Source organism: Schistocerca nitens, chromosome 2 (genome assembly GCF_023898315.1).
Source record: "Schistocerca nitens isolate TAMUIC-IGC-003100 chromosome 2, iqSchNite1.1, whole genome shotgun sequence".
NCBI classification, from domain to species: domain Eukaryota; kingdom Metazoa; phylum Arthropoda; class Insecta; order Orthoptera; family Acrididae; genus Schistocerca; species Schistocerca nitens.
The window spans coordinates 824716909-824733948 of record NC_064615.1 but is presented as its reverse complement, the minus strand read 5'-3'; the positions used below and the strand labels follow the sequence as shown (position 1 = coordinate 824733948).

The 17040-nt window shown below is 40.1% G+C and overlaps 1 protein-coding gene across 2 annotated transcripts in view; it reads right to left on the bottom strand.

The window, feature by feature from the left end:
• LOC126237083 (uncharacterized) overlaps positions 1-17040 on the bottom strand; it is a 190851-nt gene that overhangs the window by 36625 nt on the left and 137186 nt on the right. For both annotated transcript variants that reach the window (XM_049946882.1, XM_049946883.1), the window contains exon 7: positions 7043-7214. In XM_049946882.1, coding sequence (XP_049802839.1) covers positions 7043-7214 — 172 coding nt within the window. The remainder of the gene's footprint in view (positions 1-7042; positions 7215-17040) is intronic.

Below are 17040 nucleotides of genomic sequence, written 5' to 3'. Positions count from 1 at the left end.
GTTTCCTTGTGTTTCTAATTAGAACAGTAACAATCCACCATATAGCTGAAGCATTGAACAGTCAACATGCATATAAAGAAGACTGAAAAAGTTGGTGAGCTTTTGGACAAAGTGCTTCTTCATAGGTGACTAATACAAAATACACATACACTCACACAAACTCGTTTAAGTGCATGACTGCATTGTCCGGACCAATTACATTCTCCCACCAATGCAGCATGACTGAGGTGAGTGGTTCTGTCAAGTGGAGTGGATGAGAAGTGAATGGAGGTGGGGTGAAGGAGAGAGTGGTGGAGGTGAAGGTGGATGAGGGCTGGGAGATAGAGGCAACAGTGGAATGGGATAGGATTGTGACAATGGCGAACTTACACTGCACAGGCACAGGGAGCTGCATGTAGCACACAATGACGTGGAAGGGCATGTGGCGAAGAGGAGATAGAACAGACAAAGAGGGATCTGCAGAGAGGATAGAGTGAGTATAGATTGATGAGCTAAGTGGGAGGGGGGGGGGGCAGAGAGACAAGGACATAAATGGGTGTGGGACAGGGGTAATGGAGACTGAGGACAGATTGGAGGATGTGTTATAAGCACAGTTCCCATTTATATAGTTCAGAGAAGCTATACTGGGCAGGGGATATCCAGATACAGTGGGTTGTGGGAAAGCCATTGACACTGAATACATTGGGTTCAGTGCCTCTTCAACCATTGGGTGGTCAACAACACACTTGATCACATATTCGCAGTGGGCATGCATTTGGGCAGACAGTTGACTGATTGTCATGATGACATAAAAGGTTGTCTAAAAGTTACAGCAGAGCTGCTATATAGTATGACTGGTCTTATTTGTGGCCCTGCCTTGGATAAGGCAAGACAGATCTGTGATGCGAAAGAAATGTGATGGGTGGGTGCATAGGCCTGGTCTTGCACCTTGTGTTCTTCAGGGATATGGCCAATGTGTCAAGGGATTGTAAGTAGGTGTGGTGTAATATGGACTAGCATATTTTGCAGATTGAGTGAGCAGCAAAATACCATTTTGGGGGAGATGGGAAGGGTTGTGCTTAGGATGGCCCTCATCTGATATATTGATAGTCGCAGCTCTGGCAACACTGACTGGCATCTGTAAGAGTATAAAATCAATGGCTTGATCATCATGTACTAAAATGTGCATGCCTCTGTGTGGTGCTAGCATATATTTTGAGGTCTCTTCATGTAATAGAATAACATTTCAAAATATTGCCAACTTTTTTTTAAGCTTGAAAAAATAGGTGAATGTTTGGTTGCAGTCAGGAAGGAAAGTAACTAGAAAATAAATATCTAATAAATGGAATAAGGCATTAGACAAACTCATGACTGCAGTTATGAGAGAAGTTACTCACTGGGACAGAAATTGAATCTTTATGTGAAACTGTTTGAACAAAACCCAGTATCAAGGATGGACATACACATATAACTGGATCCATCCATCAACTACCAGACCCACCCCCACATGTAAGGTGAAAACTTTACAACAAATGGATCTAATGACAACAGATGGAGCTAATCTCTTTGAGGATGTCGACATTGACATTGTTATCAATGAACATGAGGCACATGTTGCAACTATGATTACCAAAGCAGTATAATAGTGCTAGACACTGCAATCCACCACTGCTGTAACTGTGGTAATTTCAGTAAGGAGCTAATACAGATTTTCACCGTTACAGTCAGCCTCAACACATTGGTGTGATCATCTGACTGGTGACCAGCAGTGTTTTCAAAATCCAGGATGAACTTGCAGCACTGGGACAGGAGAACTACATAACTCCTAAATCATGTGCATATAAACATGCCCATCAACACATAGGGGAAAAGGATCAACTGGCTACCCTGACAAGGTCTACACCTGACCCCCACCCACAAATAGGGTCTAAACTACCAAACACAGTTGATGCTGTTACAGTACTGAGGGCAACAAAACAAACAGGAAGATTTGCATGTTCAGTAAAATAGGCAAAGAGGGGCATTGTACTGTTTCAAGGAAAAAGCTGGAACTTTTAAATCTGGAGAGGATCATGTAGAGAAACTGTGGCTCAAGTTGAAAAGAACAGTTGACCAAGCATTGGTTTGCTATGTGGCTAGCAGAACATGATAGGAGGAAACCACCCTCACTGAAAAGAAACTTCAAAAAAACAGCGACTACTGCATAATGTTTGTAAAACGGAGTATAGCACTATCAATAGAAAGATGCTGAGAAGAACATGTAACCTTCAAAAAATATTGTTGCAGAATCTTATGGAAGGACTTCCACAAAACCCAAATAAATTCTGGTCATTTGTAATGGTTCTTAATGGCACTAGAATTAGTGTTTAGACACTCACAGATGACCCAAGTAATAAAGCCGAGATTAACAATGCAAAAGCAGAAGTGCTGAACTCCAGTTTCAAATGAAGATAAAGGAGTACTGCCATAGTCTAATTCTTTCACTATTGCAAAGATGAATGACATAAATATTAGTATCAGCTGCACTGAGAAACTGTTGAAACTGCTAAAACGGAATGAGGTTCTAGGGGCCAATGGAATTTCTGTCACATTCTACACAGAACTTGCATTTGAATTAGCTCGTCATCTAACTATAATAAACATAAATCCCTTGAACAAAAACTTTAATCAGCTGTTGGAAGAAAACAGGTCACACACATGGGCAAGAAGGTAGCACAAGTGACTGACAAAACTACTGTCCCTTATCACTGTGGGCCATTAAACTTTAATATTCCTTCTGTTTTCTCCAATACCACTGACATCAATCTGTCTCGCAAAACCAAACTTGTGCTTTTCTGACATGACATCCTGAAATCAATGAATTAAGGCATTGGGGGGATGCAGTATTTCCTGATTTCTGGTAAAGCATTTGACTCAGTACCAATGATTATTAGCAAAAGAATGTTCATATGGGGTATCAAATGAAATTTATGACTGATTTCAGGGTTATACCATGTTAGCCTAAACATTTCTCTTACAGACATGTTTCCTCCTGCTTCTCCTACTTAGTCTTTGCTTCTGAGGAGGCAGCGACACCCCAGGAGTGATGAATCTATATGCTTTGGTTGGTTGGGTGGTTGGTTGATTCAGCAGATGCGACCAAATGGTGAGGTCATCAGTCCCATTGGATTAGGGAAGGATGACGAAGGAAGTCAGCCATTCTCTTTCAAAGGAACCATCTCGGCATTTGCCTGAGGTGATTTTGGGAAATCATGAAAAACCTAAATCAGGATGGCCAGACATGGGTTTGAACCATTGTCCTCCCGAATGCAAGTCCAGTGTGCTAACCACTGCGCCGCCTTGCTCAGTCATGCTTTGGAAATAAAGGCATGTGTACTCTTCATTACTTATGACATTTGCAACACAGTCAACCTCATCAACAGCTTCCAGTGCAATCTCTGTAGTATCAGCAACAAAATTACTGTCTGCAGTACCACTCTGCTTCACACTACCGGCACATGTGCTTGCCTGTACATCTAGCCCAGACTCTATGGCCTCTGAATACCACCCATTATCACCCAATGAGGCTGATACTACTGCACTTAAATCACCCATGTTGCTATCCACACATTTAGTTACTTTAGTACAGACTACAGTTTTGAGGGCCAGTCAAATGAAAAGGAGACTGATGGAAAAAAAGTAAGTAAACTTTTTATTATTTCAAAAGTGATCACCATAACTCTTAAAACACACATATCACAATGTGACAAGTTGGTAAATGCCTTCATAGAAAAATGTTTGTGTTTGTCTATGAAACCATGATAGTATCCTGGCATGCACCTCTTTGTCCGAAGCAAATCGAAGGCCGTGAATGTTTTCCTTCAGGGGAAGAAATCACATTGGAAGAGAATGGGATGTGTAAGTGCTTCACAGTGAAACTTTTGCAGCACAATCAACCTCATCAACAGCTTCCAGTGCAATCTCTGCAGTGTCGGCAACAAAATTACTGTCTGCAGTTCCGCTCTGGCAACATGGATCTAGCAGGAAATGAGATTCCAAAGTACCTCAATGTGAACGTGAAGAACAACAGTACAACTGCACACACAACAAAGAAAAAAGGTGTGGTATTTGTACAAGAAACCATTATTGATGTCTGATGATGGGCTCAGGCTCAAAACTAGTTAAAGTGAAATAAATCATTCATTCAAAAACTGTGGTTGGTTGAAGTTTTTTCTTCATTGATATTTTATGGAATATCCTAGAGGGGAGCTCACATGTAGCAATGAGTTGATGTAGGAGTGGACGTTGAGGTTCTGGAGGCAAGAGCAAAGGCTACATTTACAATGGTTGCATATCTTGACAATGTTATCAATGAATCTGAACCAGACAACAGGTTAAGATGGAGACTGGATAGTAGAGTTTCCCCTATTTTATATAAACCGATTGGTGCAGAAAGGAGCCTATGATAGTTCTGCAAATTTCTAATTCTTGTCTTCAAGGAGGAATAATTAATGTCAGAACATAGTTAACCAAAAGAATTATAAAAGGGGCAATTGTTCTGAGGTAAGGAGGATGTTGGGAAAAATAAATTCTATGACAACAAGACAAGAGGCTAGGAGAATTTTCTTGAACAGAATTGTAGCATCGGCAGTAACAAAATACATACTGTTTGTGGTATTTAAGAAGGAAGTAAAGAAGATTAAAGTTTTAATCCCCTTGACAACAAGGTTGTTACAGAGAGTGGTTGTGGGATAGTCTCATCACAATGCCTTCTATATTGCTATGGCAAGTGTCACAGAGCATACTGAGCAACTGGTTTGATGCACCTGATTCTCAAGTTTCTCTCATAGCAGAGTGTAATACGTCCAATCATTCAGATAATCTGTAACTGACACCTCTAATTAGTAAGTTGTTGATCATTTTCCAATACGGCACTGCTATGCTGCCTATGGGAGTGGGCAGGGAAGTGGTGGGGACAGGAAGGGCTGCTACTTGCAGAGTCAGGAGGCCGTGCTGGAGTATGGGTTGGGAAGGAAGGGGTGGGGGGACAGTTGGTGGGGGGAGGAGAAAGGGAGAGAGAAGAGGAGAGAAGAAGAGAAGGAGAAGAGACTAGTAGGTGTGTTGGTGGGATACAAGTTGTGTGTACTGCTGAAGTGGGAACAGGGTAGGGGATAAGTAGGTGTTGGACAGAGGCTAGCAATGTTTGAGATCAGGAGGGTTATGGGACTGAAGGATATAGTGTAGTGAGAGTTCCCACCCTGTGCAGTTTAGAAAAGCTGGTGTTGATAGGGAGAATGCAGATGCTACAGGCTGTGAAGCAGTCATTGAAGTGAAGCTTATTGTGTTGGGCAGCATGTTCAGCAACTGGGTGATCCAGCTGCCTCTTAGGCACAGTTTGATGGTGGCGAGTCTTGTGGACAGACAGCTTGTTTGTTGTCATACCCATGCAGAAATGGCACAATGGCTACAGCTTAGTTTGTAGATCACATGGCTGTTTTCACAGACATCCTTGCCTATGATGGGATAGGAGATGCCTGTGACAGGACTGGAGTAGGTGGTGATGGGAGGTTGTATGGGTCAGGTCTTGCATCTAGGTATACTGCAGGAATATGAGCCATGAGGCAAGGGGTTGGGAGATGGTTGGAGTAGGGATGGACAGGGATATTGTGTAAGTTTGGTGGGCAGCAGAATACTATTGTAGGAGGGGTGGGGAAGATACTGGGAAGGATATTGCTATTTTCAGGTCATGACTAGAGGCAGTGAAAACCCTGGCAGAGAATGTGAATCAGTTGTTACAATCGTGAATGGTACTGAGTCAGCCATGAGATAAGTGCTCTTTTGTGGCTAAAGAGTGCATATGTGGGAGGTGGTAGGTGACTGGAGAAAGAATGCACATGAGATCTATTTCTGTACAGTGTTGGGAGGGTTATTTCGGCCTGTGAAACCCTAAGTGAGACTCTTGGTATATTAGGGGGCTGCTTGTAACTACAGATGTGATGACCTTAGGTTGCTGGGCTGTATGAGAGGGACATATTGGTATGGAATGGGTGGCAGCTGTCAAATTGGAGGTACTGTTGGTGGCTGGTAGGTTTGATGAGGAGGGAGGTACTGATGTAGCTACCTTTGAAGTTGAGGTCAGCATCAAGGAAGGTAACTTGTTGGGTTGAGGAGGACCAGGTGAAGTGAATGGGGGAGAAGACATTAAGGTTCTGGATAGGTTGTCCTCACATTCCCCCAGAACCTCAACACCTTCTGATACATTTGCTCCACCTGCCTCCACCCCAGCAGATTGCTGCTCACATCAAGTGCCTGAAGACAGTGGCCATGTACGTATGAGTTGTGCTTGTGTGTGTGTGTGTGTGTGTGTGTGTGTGTGTGTGTTCTGTTTCAGGAGAATGACTTTCTCGTCTGAAAGCTTATGGTACCGTAATTGTTTAGCTGTCTTTTTCATTGTGCCTGTCTGCAACTAAATGCTTCCTATTTGTGGTGGGTAAGAAGCTGTCCTCATATTGTTGTTACCTATTAATGTGTCTTCTGAAATTATATACATTGCATATTTAAGTGTAATTTAGCTATATGAATGGACACTGAAGTAATTGATCAAATTTATGGAATAAGTGGAAAAAATTTCTCTGCTGTGTAATAATAAGCTGACACAATCCTTGTGAAACAACTATGTAGGGAAAGCATAGAATAAAAAAAAGGAGGAGGGGGCAGAAGAAATCAAAATTTCTTTATGAGGTCAAATGAAGTCACACCTGATCTCGTTTTTTCTAAATATTTGTGGGATTCTATATATGGTATAGTAAGAGTACTCACTACACTGTAAGAGTTTCAATGCACTAAACAAGCAGCTGCTATTTTTAACTCATTAAATAAGTTTTTACTCTACAGAGATCGTGTTAGGAATATGTTCTTCAGCAACTGTAAAGTAGCAGATGATTACTGTTTGTAATGATTCAAACAATGTGCACTTAGTCTTTCATAGGGTACGCAATCCAGTCCTGATCAACAATGAATAACTCACTGTGCTAATAGCCATCTGCATGTGTAAATGAGTGCAATGTGAAGTGAATTACAGTACCTGTTGAGAACAGCCTGGCACTTGAGACTCAGGCAGACACATGTGGCGAACAGCGTGGAAGGCAAGTCCTGGTCCACACATCAGGCGACGGGGTTGTGCGCGATCACCAGTGCACTCGATGTAAGCTCGGCAGTCACCCTCCACAGGCATCCGACCACGACGGCTCCCACAGCTATCATAACACAACATATAAATAATGCTGCCTTACCCTTTCTTTTCTATGGCTACTATCTCAGTTATATGCTAGATCTGCAGTTGAATTTTAACTGAACTGGACAGACATAACCAGAAACAGGGATACACTGATGAGCCAAAACATTAATGACCATCTACTTAATAATGTGTTGGTGCATTTTTCAGACAGATTGCAGCCATGATTTTGCATGGTTTGGATTCAACACGTCCTTGGTAGGTTTCCAAAGGTTGGGTTGGGTTGGGTTGGGTTGGGTTGTTTTGGGGAAGGAGACCAGACAACGAGGTCATCGGTCTCATCGGATTAGGGAAGGACGGGGAAGGAAGTCGGCCGTGCCCTTTGAAAGGAACCATCCCGGCATTTGCCTGGAGCGATTTAGGGAAATCACAGAAAACCTAAATTAGGATGGCCGGACGCGGGATTGAACCGTCGTCCTCCCGAATGCGAGTCCAATGTCTAACCACTGCGCCACCTCGCTCGGTTTTCCAAAGGTATGCAACAACATATGTCACCGCTCAGATCAGGCAATTACCACAAATTACAGGCTGGTGGTTTGCATGTGTGCAGCCGACACCTGATATGTGTTCCAACCAGTACAGGTCATGGGCGTTTGCTGGCCAAGACATCAAAGTGGCTTTAATGCCATGTTCCTCACACCTTGCAGCAAGAGTCTGACCTTGTGACATCGAAAGTTATCCTGCTGGAAGGTTTCATTGCCATAGGGGAAGACATCACACATGAAGCGATGCAGTTGGTCCTCAATAATGTTCACCTAGTCCACAGCTTTCATGGTGCCTTTGATTACTACCATGGGTGCCATAGAAGCCCAACTCAACATACCCCATCGCATAATTCTGCCCTCACTGGTCTGCATCTGTGGCACTGTGCATGTTTCAAGCACTAGATTATGGTATGTAAGGACAAAACTGTCAACCAGGTGTAAGAAGAAATGTGGTTCATTTGACCAGGTGACCTATGTCTAATGATCTATGGTGAAAGCTCAGAGATGCCTTGCCAATTGTAACTGATGATGTTGTTGGGTCAATATGGGAACAAGTAGGGGGTCATGTAGTAGTAGTAGTAGTAGTAGTAGTAGTAGTAGTAGTAGTTTATTCATCCAGAGACAATTTACATTGCATGGATTTTGTCAAAAAATACATAGTATATATATATACACACACATATAGGGTGAACAATACTATACAAAATACAGATGTGCATAGTAGACTACATAACATCAGACCACATTGAAATAGCATGTACAACTTTGATTATTTACATTGATGTATGAGAAAGACTTTTTACATGGAATACACAGTTGATATTTAGATATAACACATACAATTCTAGCACTTTTGTACATATTATTTATTTAGATCATAGCAACAGTCAGATAAAAATTACTATAGGCACAGAGTACATAAATATAATTGTTTAGTATGAAGCTATTCCAGGTATTCTTTTACACTATAACAGCAGTTGGTCATTAAAAATTTGAATACTGCTTCTTTAAATGAAGACAATTTTTTTATTTCTTTTATCTTTACCGGTAGTTTGTTATACAATCTGCTTCCTTGTATGTTTGTTTGTTTCTGCGCCAAAGCCTTGTTAACTCTTTTTATATGAATGTCATTGCACTTTCTTGTGTTGTAAGTATGTAGATCCGAGTTGGATTGGAAATTGTTAATATTTCGTTTTACATTAATTACGCTTTTCTGTATATAGAGGCACGGTAGGGGTAGAATATTCAGCTGTTTAAATAATTGCTTTGAAGGAGTTAGCCTTGAACTGTTGGTAATTATTCTAACAGCTCGTTTTTGTAGAGTGAAGATGGTTTTGAGATTTTTCTTACTATGACCCCAGAAGATGAGGCCATAGGTAATAGCAGAATGTATATAAGCAAAGTAAACAGCTCTGCTACATTCCCTACTACATACAAAGCTAATAACGCGTAAAGCAAAGCAAGCAGAGCTTAACTTACGCGAGAGATACAGGATATGTGATTTCCAGTCTAAATTTTCATCTATATGTACACCTAAGAATTTTGTGGTAGCAACTTTCACAATTTCTTTATTTTGTATTCTGAGATCTAGATCAGAGTGTGACTTTGCTTTCCTGTAATGGATATAATTAGTTTTAGAGATATTTATGGTTAATTTGTTCACTTCAAACCAATTTTGCAAATATTCTATAACTCTGGTTGCAGATGTTGGCAATACCCAGTTTATGTCAGGTACTACAATGTTTGTGTCATCCGCAAACAGGGTTATACGAGTACCATTTACTGGAATCTTGATATCATTTATGTAAAGAAGAGTTCCATGTTCAACAATGGCCATTGTACAGTGTGCTCTAAAATACATGTGCCTGCAGCAGCGTTGTATTCTATCATCAGATCTGCCACAGATCACTGCCTATCCTGCTTTACACAGCAGGCAATACTCTGGTTTCCATGCTTTGTGATGAGACATGGATGTCTAATACCATGTGACTTACTCATTATTTCATCATCCTCCAATTTTCACATTCCACAGATGCTAATGACAGTAGTAGGTACACAAATAGCTGACCAGCTTCACAATTTCAGAGATTCTTGTTCTCAGGCTCAGGGTCATAACAATCTGACTTTTGTCAAAGTCACTCATATCAGTGAATTTCTGCATTTGTGGTCGTTACGTTCGCTATAAAGACCACCAATTCATCTCTGTTCCACTTATATTCTTTCCTTACTGCATCATGTGACTGCAACGCTAGGAGAAGACCTTCAGTCTTGTGGTGGCAGTGGTCAATGTTTTGGCCAATCAGTCTATAATAAATGATTAATGTAAACAAAAGGCTGAACAAAACATGAAAAATTAATGTTGTCTTGCTCTAATCACCTGTGCATGGCCTATATATGTATTTAGTGCATCCTGTGACAGAAAATCTTCCACTTAAGTAATTAGAAATGAGATGCAAATGTCAGAGTACTATGTTGATGTTAATGACACACCTTTTTTGTAAACTGAGATTTGACTAAAATGAAAGGACATAATTGGAAATGATATGTACTGAAACCTATTCAAGAAAACCAATATTTTACTGTACTCCACTAATTCCTCATGAACAACTTTGACCACACCAGCCAGCAATAATGCCCAAATGCTGCCTCAGGAATGGTACCCAGCAATGACTGAAATGTGACATTGGCTACAAGCACTGTTTTCCAGTTTTTTTCAATGCTCAAGTTAATGTCAGTTGCCATGCTGTATGGTTTCTGGTAGGATAAACAGACATACACCATACACAATGGCCTTAACGATGCAATAATATGCATTTTACATCAGTAGAAACTTTCAGGTTTTTATAAATAAAAAACAAACGGCAACACAATCAATTTGTTACAATATAAATGGCGCAGCTAAAATTTTTGGTGAATTGACCAATATCCAAATAAGGACAAATGTTGAATATTCTTACATCGAACTGAGCACTGGAGCACCATGCTCAAAAGTACCAGGAATGTCTAAAACAGTAAGCAGAAGCAGCTTCACTTAGCCAACCAAATATAGTGAGTTCAGAGCCTAATGAGATAGTGCAATGGAGCAACTGATAACGTGGAATTTTGTTACACAATGAGAAGGATGGTGATGTACAAGCAAACTGTCAGCAAATTTTTTGTTTATGACTGGATAAAATGCTTTTTATATGGAAAAGACACTATTTATGATGTGTCACATTCATTAACCATTGGCAGCCACAGTGTCAAACAAACCTGAGCATATTCTGCCACAAAATCAGTCGCTGCCTCTGAGACTGAAATAGAGATTAGCAAAAACAGTTTCAATGCTGTCATTCAGAGATATGTCTATTAAGAGGTAGATTTATTGCACATTTTTGCCACATAAATTGCCTGATAGGCAGAAGGTAATACAAATGGAAACTACTGAGATTTCATTGACCAGCATAACTGATACAGATCATCATCGCAGGACACAAACACTGAGAAGTATAGAAACCATACATCCATGCCTGCCAACTGGTATGACACACTTGTATTTGCAGGTGCAATTTATTAACTCAAAATTTTATAGGGCTTGATATGAACATATTTGGGGGGAATACACTTATTAATGTCTGTTTTTGTCACATAAGTGAGGATTTGATGTTCGTAAATGAATTTTAGATTGCATCTCAGATTATCTGAAATTCTACTGTTCCTTATGCCTACTTTTATGAGCCAGATGTTCCAAAAAACATTATATTGTAAACTTAGTACCACAATTTCCATCAAATTAAGTTAAAAGTAAATAACATGCACTGAAAGAATAGGAAAACATGATAAATAATTACCATACTGTTTCTTTATGTATAACTTGAAATATACTGGCCTGTAGGCTTAATAAACAATGTATCTTTTTGTGTATTTACATCTTTCATTATTGCTTCTGTCTTCAATATTTTTCACCAAGAGTGGGAAATTTGGTTGCTGTCAAAGGGTTGTGGGATTTATTGTGAATCTTATAAGCAATGTTTCTTCGGGGCTGAGTGCAGTGAATGAGCACTTGGGAAAGTAGAGAGACCCATAGATGTGCTGGGCTGTGTCAAGTGCCTTTATGTAGGGTTTTCAGAAAGGAAGTTTAGATAGTAATAATGAGTAAGACAAGAGACAGTCTGAACAGAGTCTTTAACGTAAGTAGTGAGCTGGATAAGATAGTGTTTCTGACTCTGTGAAACCAATGTGAAATTTGTTAAACTGTTACAACATTGTGACTGGCCATGCCTCACTAAAGCTGCAATGAGAGTTAATGTGAGGCTGTGGGTGGCAATAGAGACAGTTGACTTCAGACACATTATACTGATATCAAAAGGTAGTAGTAGTAGTCATAGCTTTATTCATCCGTAGATCTCTTTTTACAAGGATATAGGACATGTTAAAGTATTTACAAGTTTAGACCAGTTTAAAAGAAGCTAATTCATATACATATACATTTACAGACTTCTAGTTAGAGATAATCATTAGATTTATTCCTGGTATACTATACTTTTTTCACAAATAACTTATTAAATAATAATGCCACACTGTTCACTCATATCTCACAATCAGTCATTGCACACACTATACACTCATTGTTTCATAACACTTCACTCACTACACACACACACACACACACACACACACACACACACACTGGTGATCTATGATCTCTGGGCCATTTTCTGTGCCACATCTTCTCATTTGCTATCCTGAAAAACTGAGTCAGCATTCCTCTATAATGAGTGACATGTTGAGCTCAGAAAGAGGAAGAAGTGTTAGCATTATGCAATGCATAGCTTGGGAGTAAGTTTTTCTAGAAAAGGAAAAAAGAAGAAAAAAATATAGTGTGAAGGTGTTATATGGAATGTTGGATGTTTTATTAAAAGATTGTGTTTATTCAGGTAATTTATTAATCTGTATTTCATAATTGCTTCTATTATTTTTGAGAATGGTGACAGCAGGGAAATGGGCTGGTAATTTTCTGATCAAATTTCTCTAACTCCATGGTTACCATTATTTTGGGATGTCATGAGTTCAAATGATCCAAGAAGCCCTCCAGTCTTTCCCAGACGTGGGGCCACATGACGAATGTGTCGTCCACATATCTGAAGAAACATGTCAGCTGGTAGGTGGCAGTTATAATGGCCTCATGCTCCAACTTCTCTAAAAACAGATTGGCTGCTACCGGAGACAAAGGGCTACCCATCACCACTCCTTCAGTCTGCTCACAGAATTGGCCTCCACATAGGAAGTAAGTTGATGTTAAAATATGTTTGAAGAGATCCAGCAGAGCTTCATCAAACATCTTACTAATAAAACCGAATGTATCATAGAGTGGTATCCCAGTCAACACGGACACCATTGCAAAACTGATCATGATGGCTGCATCTGAGATATGGCCACAGTCTGTATTGAAAGCCAAAACACCAGTTTATATCTACTGGCCAACAGCTGCCATCACCCAGCACACAAGACCAGAGTGCTTTGAACACTTTGACACTGAGCCAGGACATTTTACAACTTAGACAGATTGACAACAGGGTTGGAACATCTTCAATGAGTGTTCACTGACAATGGATATTCGACTAGGGACAACTGCAAAGCATTATGTCCCACCAAATGACCCAGTACAATGGAAGAGGTACAAGAAGAAGAGACCAAGAAGGCCACTTTTCTGCTGCATGCAGGGACTATCTCTGCCAAGTTCAGCAGAATCCTGAAAAAACACGAAATCAAAAGTGTGCTCTACCTACCACCAGAACAGTGGACTTAAGATGTATGGAACACCAAAGACATACTAGGTTAGGGCATGCCACAAAATCAGCACTATTAAAACACTGCCTTGTGTATGAACACACATGGGTTACAACACAACCAGGATCCTGGCCCAGACTCCCAGATTCTGGGATAGTGTCTAAATGAATCAACAGAAATCAAGAGGGCAGAAAATATAATCACTTAGGAAGCAGGGTATCAACTCAACACTGCTCAGAATCTGGGATGAGAATTACTACAGAAACAGTGGAAAAAAGTTCCCATTTCCAGTAATGAACCACAGAAAATTGCAGGCATAAATGACAGGCTCAGACCACCAGAGTACTAGATAGTGACCACCACCACAGATACACTCATGAGATGTGGAACAACGTGAACAATCTGTGACCTCAGGGATTGCATCTCATGGGCACAGACCTAATATGGAACACTGGACAGTGGTCTCTGCTGCAACAGGCTGCTGCAGGAGGTACAGACATAAAACTCCAGCAGCAGTGTGAGGTTGCAAGGAGTGCTTCTCATGGTCATGGACTGAATATCAAACACCAGGAGATGGACACCGCTATGAGAGATATCTGCAGTGGGCACAGATGATATAGTGAATATCTACAGTGGCATGAGACTGCAGGGTACAAGCCTCATGGGTGCAGACCAAATATGGGATACCAGGAGGTGGCTGCCACCATGGGAGACAGTTACAACAGGTGCAGATGGAACAGGGAACAACTGGAGCAGTGTGGAACATGCCCTGTGGAACATACCTCACAGGTGCAGGCTGAACACAGAACATCAGGAGATGGATACCACTGTTAGAGACAGCAACAGTGAGCATGGATGGCATGGGGAATGCCTATAGTAGTGCAAGATTGCAGAGAACATGCCTCATAGGCATGGACTGAAAACAGAATACCATGATGCAGCCACCACCATGGGAGACTGCAGCAGTGGGTATGAATGGAATGGGGTACACCTGCAGTGGTATGGAAGCATGCCTTGTGGGCATGGCCCAAAGAGGTTATACCAAATCCGGAGAGGATTGTGTTCCATGGCAGATGGAACTCCAGGCACTGCTCGGGCATGAATATGGGACCCAGTCTGTCAGGTAGCCATTTAATGAAGACATCAAGTTCCAGTGTGGAAATGTCATTTTTGGAAGACATGGACCACCAACAGAACACCCAATCTCAACAAGAGGACAATGATTCACTGGGAAGTCTATAAGATTGTATCAACATATCCATATTTTAGAACTTCTTCAACCTGCCCATAAATGATAGAATTGAATGCATAAAAAAGTATGCTTATTAGGTATCACAAACAAAAAGCCACAGCTGCAAGTAAAAATAGAATATATTAAAGAACTAAAAATACAGCAAAACAGCCCTCTATAAATAATACAGTTTAATGCCAAACATGACCTAATCATAATTAATTATGATAAATACTTCAAAATTTTCGTCATGGAACTAAAAGAATTTGGCATTTACAAAAAAATTAGTACTGCGTTGTGTATACTTATCTCCTGGTGGTAGTGTAAATAAATTTTCAATAATGTAACAGAAGTTCTAGACAATATCCTATGTCTTTTATAAAGATTTTATATGAAGACATAAATATAAAGAAAAATGTCATGGATGAAATCAGTAGCTTTGTCATAAACATCTCTCGCAGTTTTGGCATACCACAGCAGTTAAAAAGAGCAGGAATTGTAAATGAAAATTGAGCATCAAGTGGTTACAGATACAGGCAGGGACCACTGCTATGTATCTTCAAAAGTTCTTGGACACTGATCATTTCATTCAAATAATAAAGGCTGTTGGAAAAATCCATCAAACAACAGACATACTTAAGATCTTTTTCTAAAAAATACAATCGTTGTTGAAGAAACAGTACTCTATAATTGGCTTTTCTGATTTTCTGGATTTTGGTCAGTTGACTCAGTGCACCTGCTGTTACTTCAGGATAATGAATATTCAATTCTTCAAAGTGCAAATTATGCTGAAAGAACACCTAAATCGAATAAGTTAAAAGAAGTTTAAATTACAGGTAACTACAAAAGAATCTTTGCAGATTATTCTGTTGTCTGTAGGAAGGTGACAATGCCAGAAAACTATAGCAAGGTGCAGGAAGACACGTAGAAGACTGACGATTGCTGCAGTAGCTGGCAGCTATTAATCAGTCTCAAAAAGAAATCTCCTCTTTAATATCATACTTGCAAGTGAAACCAATTAATTATTGATGAAATTATTTAATTGGATAAATAAAAAATCTACTCACCAAGCAGTGAAAGAACACACACATAAATAAAAGACTGTTGTGACTGGCAATGAAACCAATTAATTATTGATGAAATTATTTAATTGGATAAATAAAAAATCTACTCACCAAGCAGTGAAAGAACACACACATAAATAAAAGACTGTTGTGACTGGCAAGGTTTCGGAGCCGGTGGCTTCTTCTTCAGGCAGAGGAGTTGAAGGGGAAGGAAGAAGGGTGAAGGAAAAGTACTGGAGACGTCTAGGAAAAGGGATAGATTTTGGGAAAGTTAATCAGAACCATAGATCAGGGGAGACTTACCGTATGGGTTAGGTTCCCGTGACCTGCAGTTCTGGGTGACTTTCCCAAAATCTACCCCTTTTCCTGGACTTACTGTATGGGGTAAGTCTCTCCTGACCTGCGGTTCTGGGTGACTTTTCCAAAATCCCTTTTCCTTCCCCTTTTCCTTCACCCTTCTTCCTTCTCCTTCAACCCTTCTGCCTGAAGAAGCCAGTGACTCTGAAAGCTTGCCAATCACAACACTGTTTTGTGTGTGTGTTCTGCCGCCGCTTGGTGAAAAGATCTTTTATCTATCCAATTAAATAATTTCATCACTACTTTCAAATGAGCAACAATTTCTTTCTCATGTCTTGTGAAATGCTGTCTATTTCCATTAGTGGTAATCTTGACTCAAGAACTACTTCCCTTCATGGAGAGGTAAGTAACATGCAGTAACAATGTATTGTGGCTGCACACACTTTTGCATTTACATGCAAATTGACCCAGATTACAATTACATTGTATTTTTCCTTGGTGATGAAATGCAGAAATCCTTAAGGGTATTTTTTAAACCAGAACTAGGAGGAAGTGGTACAGAAATGATATAGGTGGAAAATTTTCCATTTCTCTAGACTATTTAAACAGAATTTTGTGTGGACATTTGCAAAAGTACACACATCAGTAACAATGCCAATAAAAAATGTGCATAACAACATTTATTAGAAAGTCCTCCCAGACTTCAGTTTCTCACTCATTACCATTAAAAACCATAGTGAGCCTGAATTTCTAAACTCTTATTAATATCACAAAATAGTTTACAGTATGCTGCTGCTCAGTGAAATAAGTGATCAAATGATAAAATAATATTTAATACTGAAAATACACTCCTGGAAATGGAAAAAAGAACACATTGACACCGGTGTGTCAGACCCACCATACTTGCTCCGGATACTGCGAGAGGGCTGTACAAGCAATGAT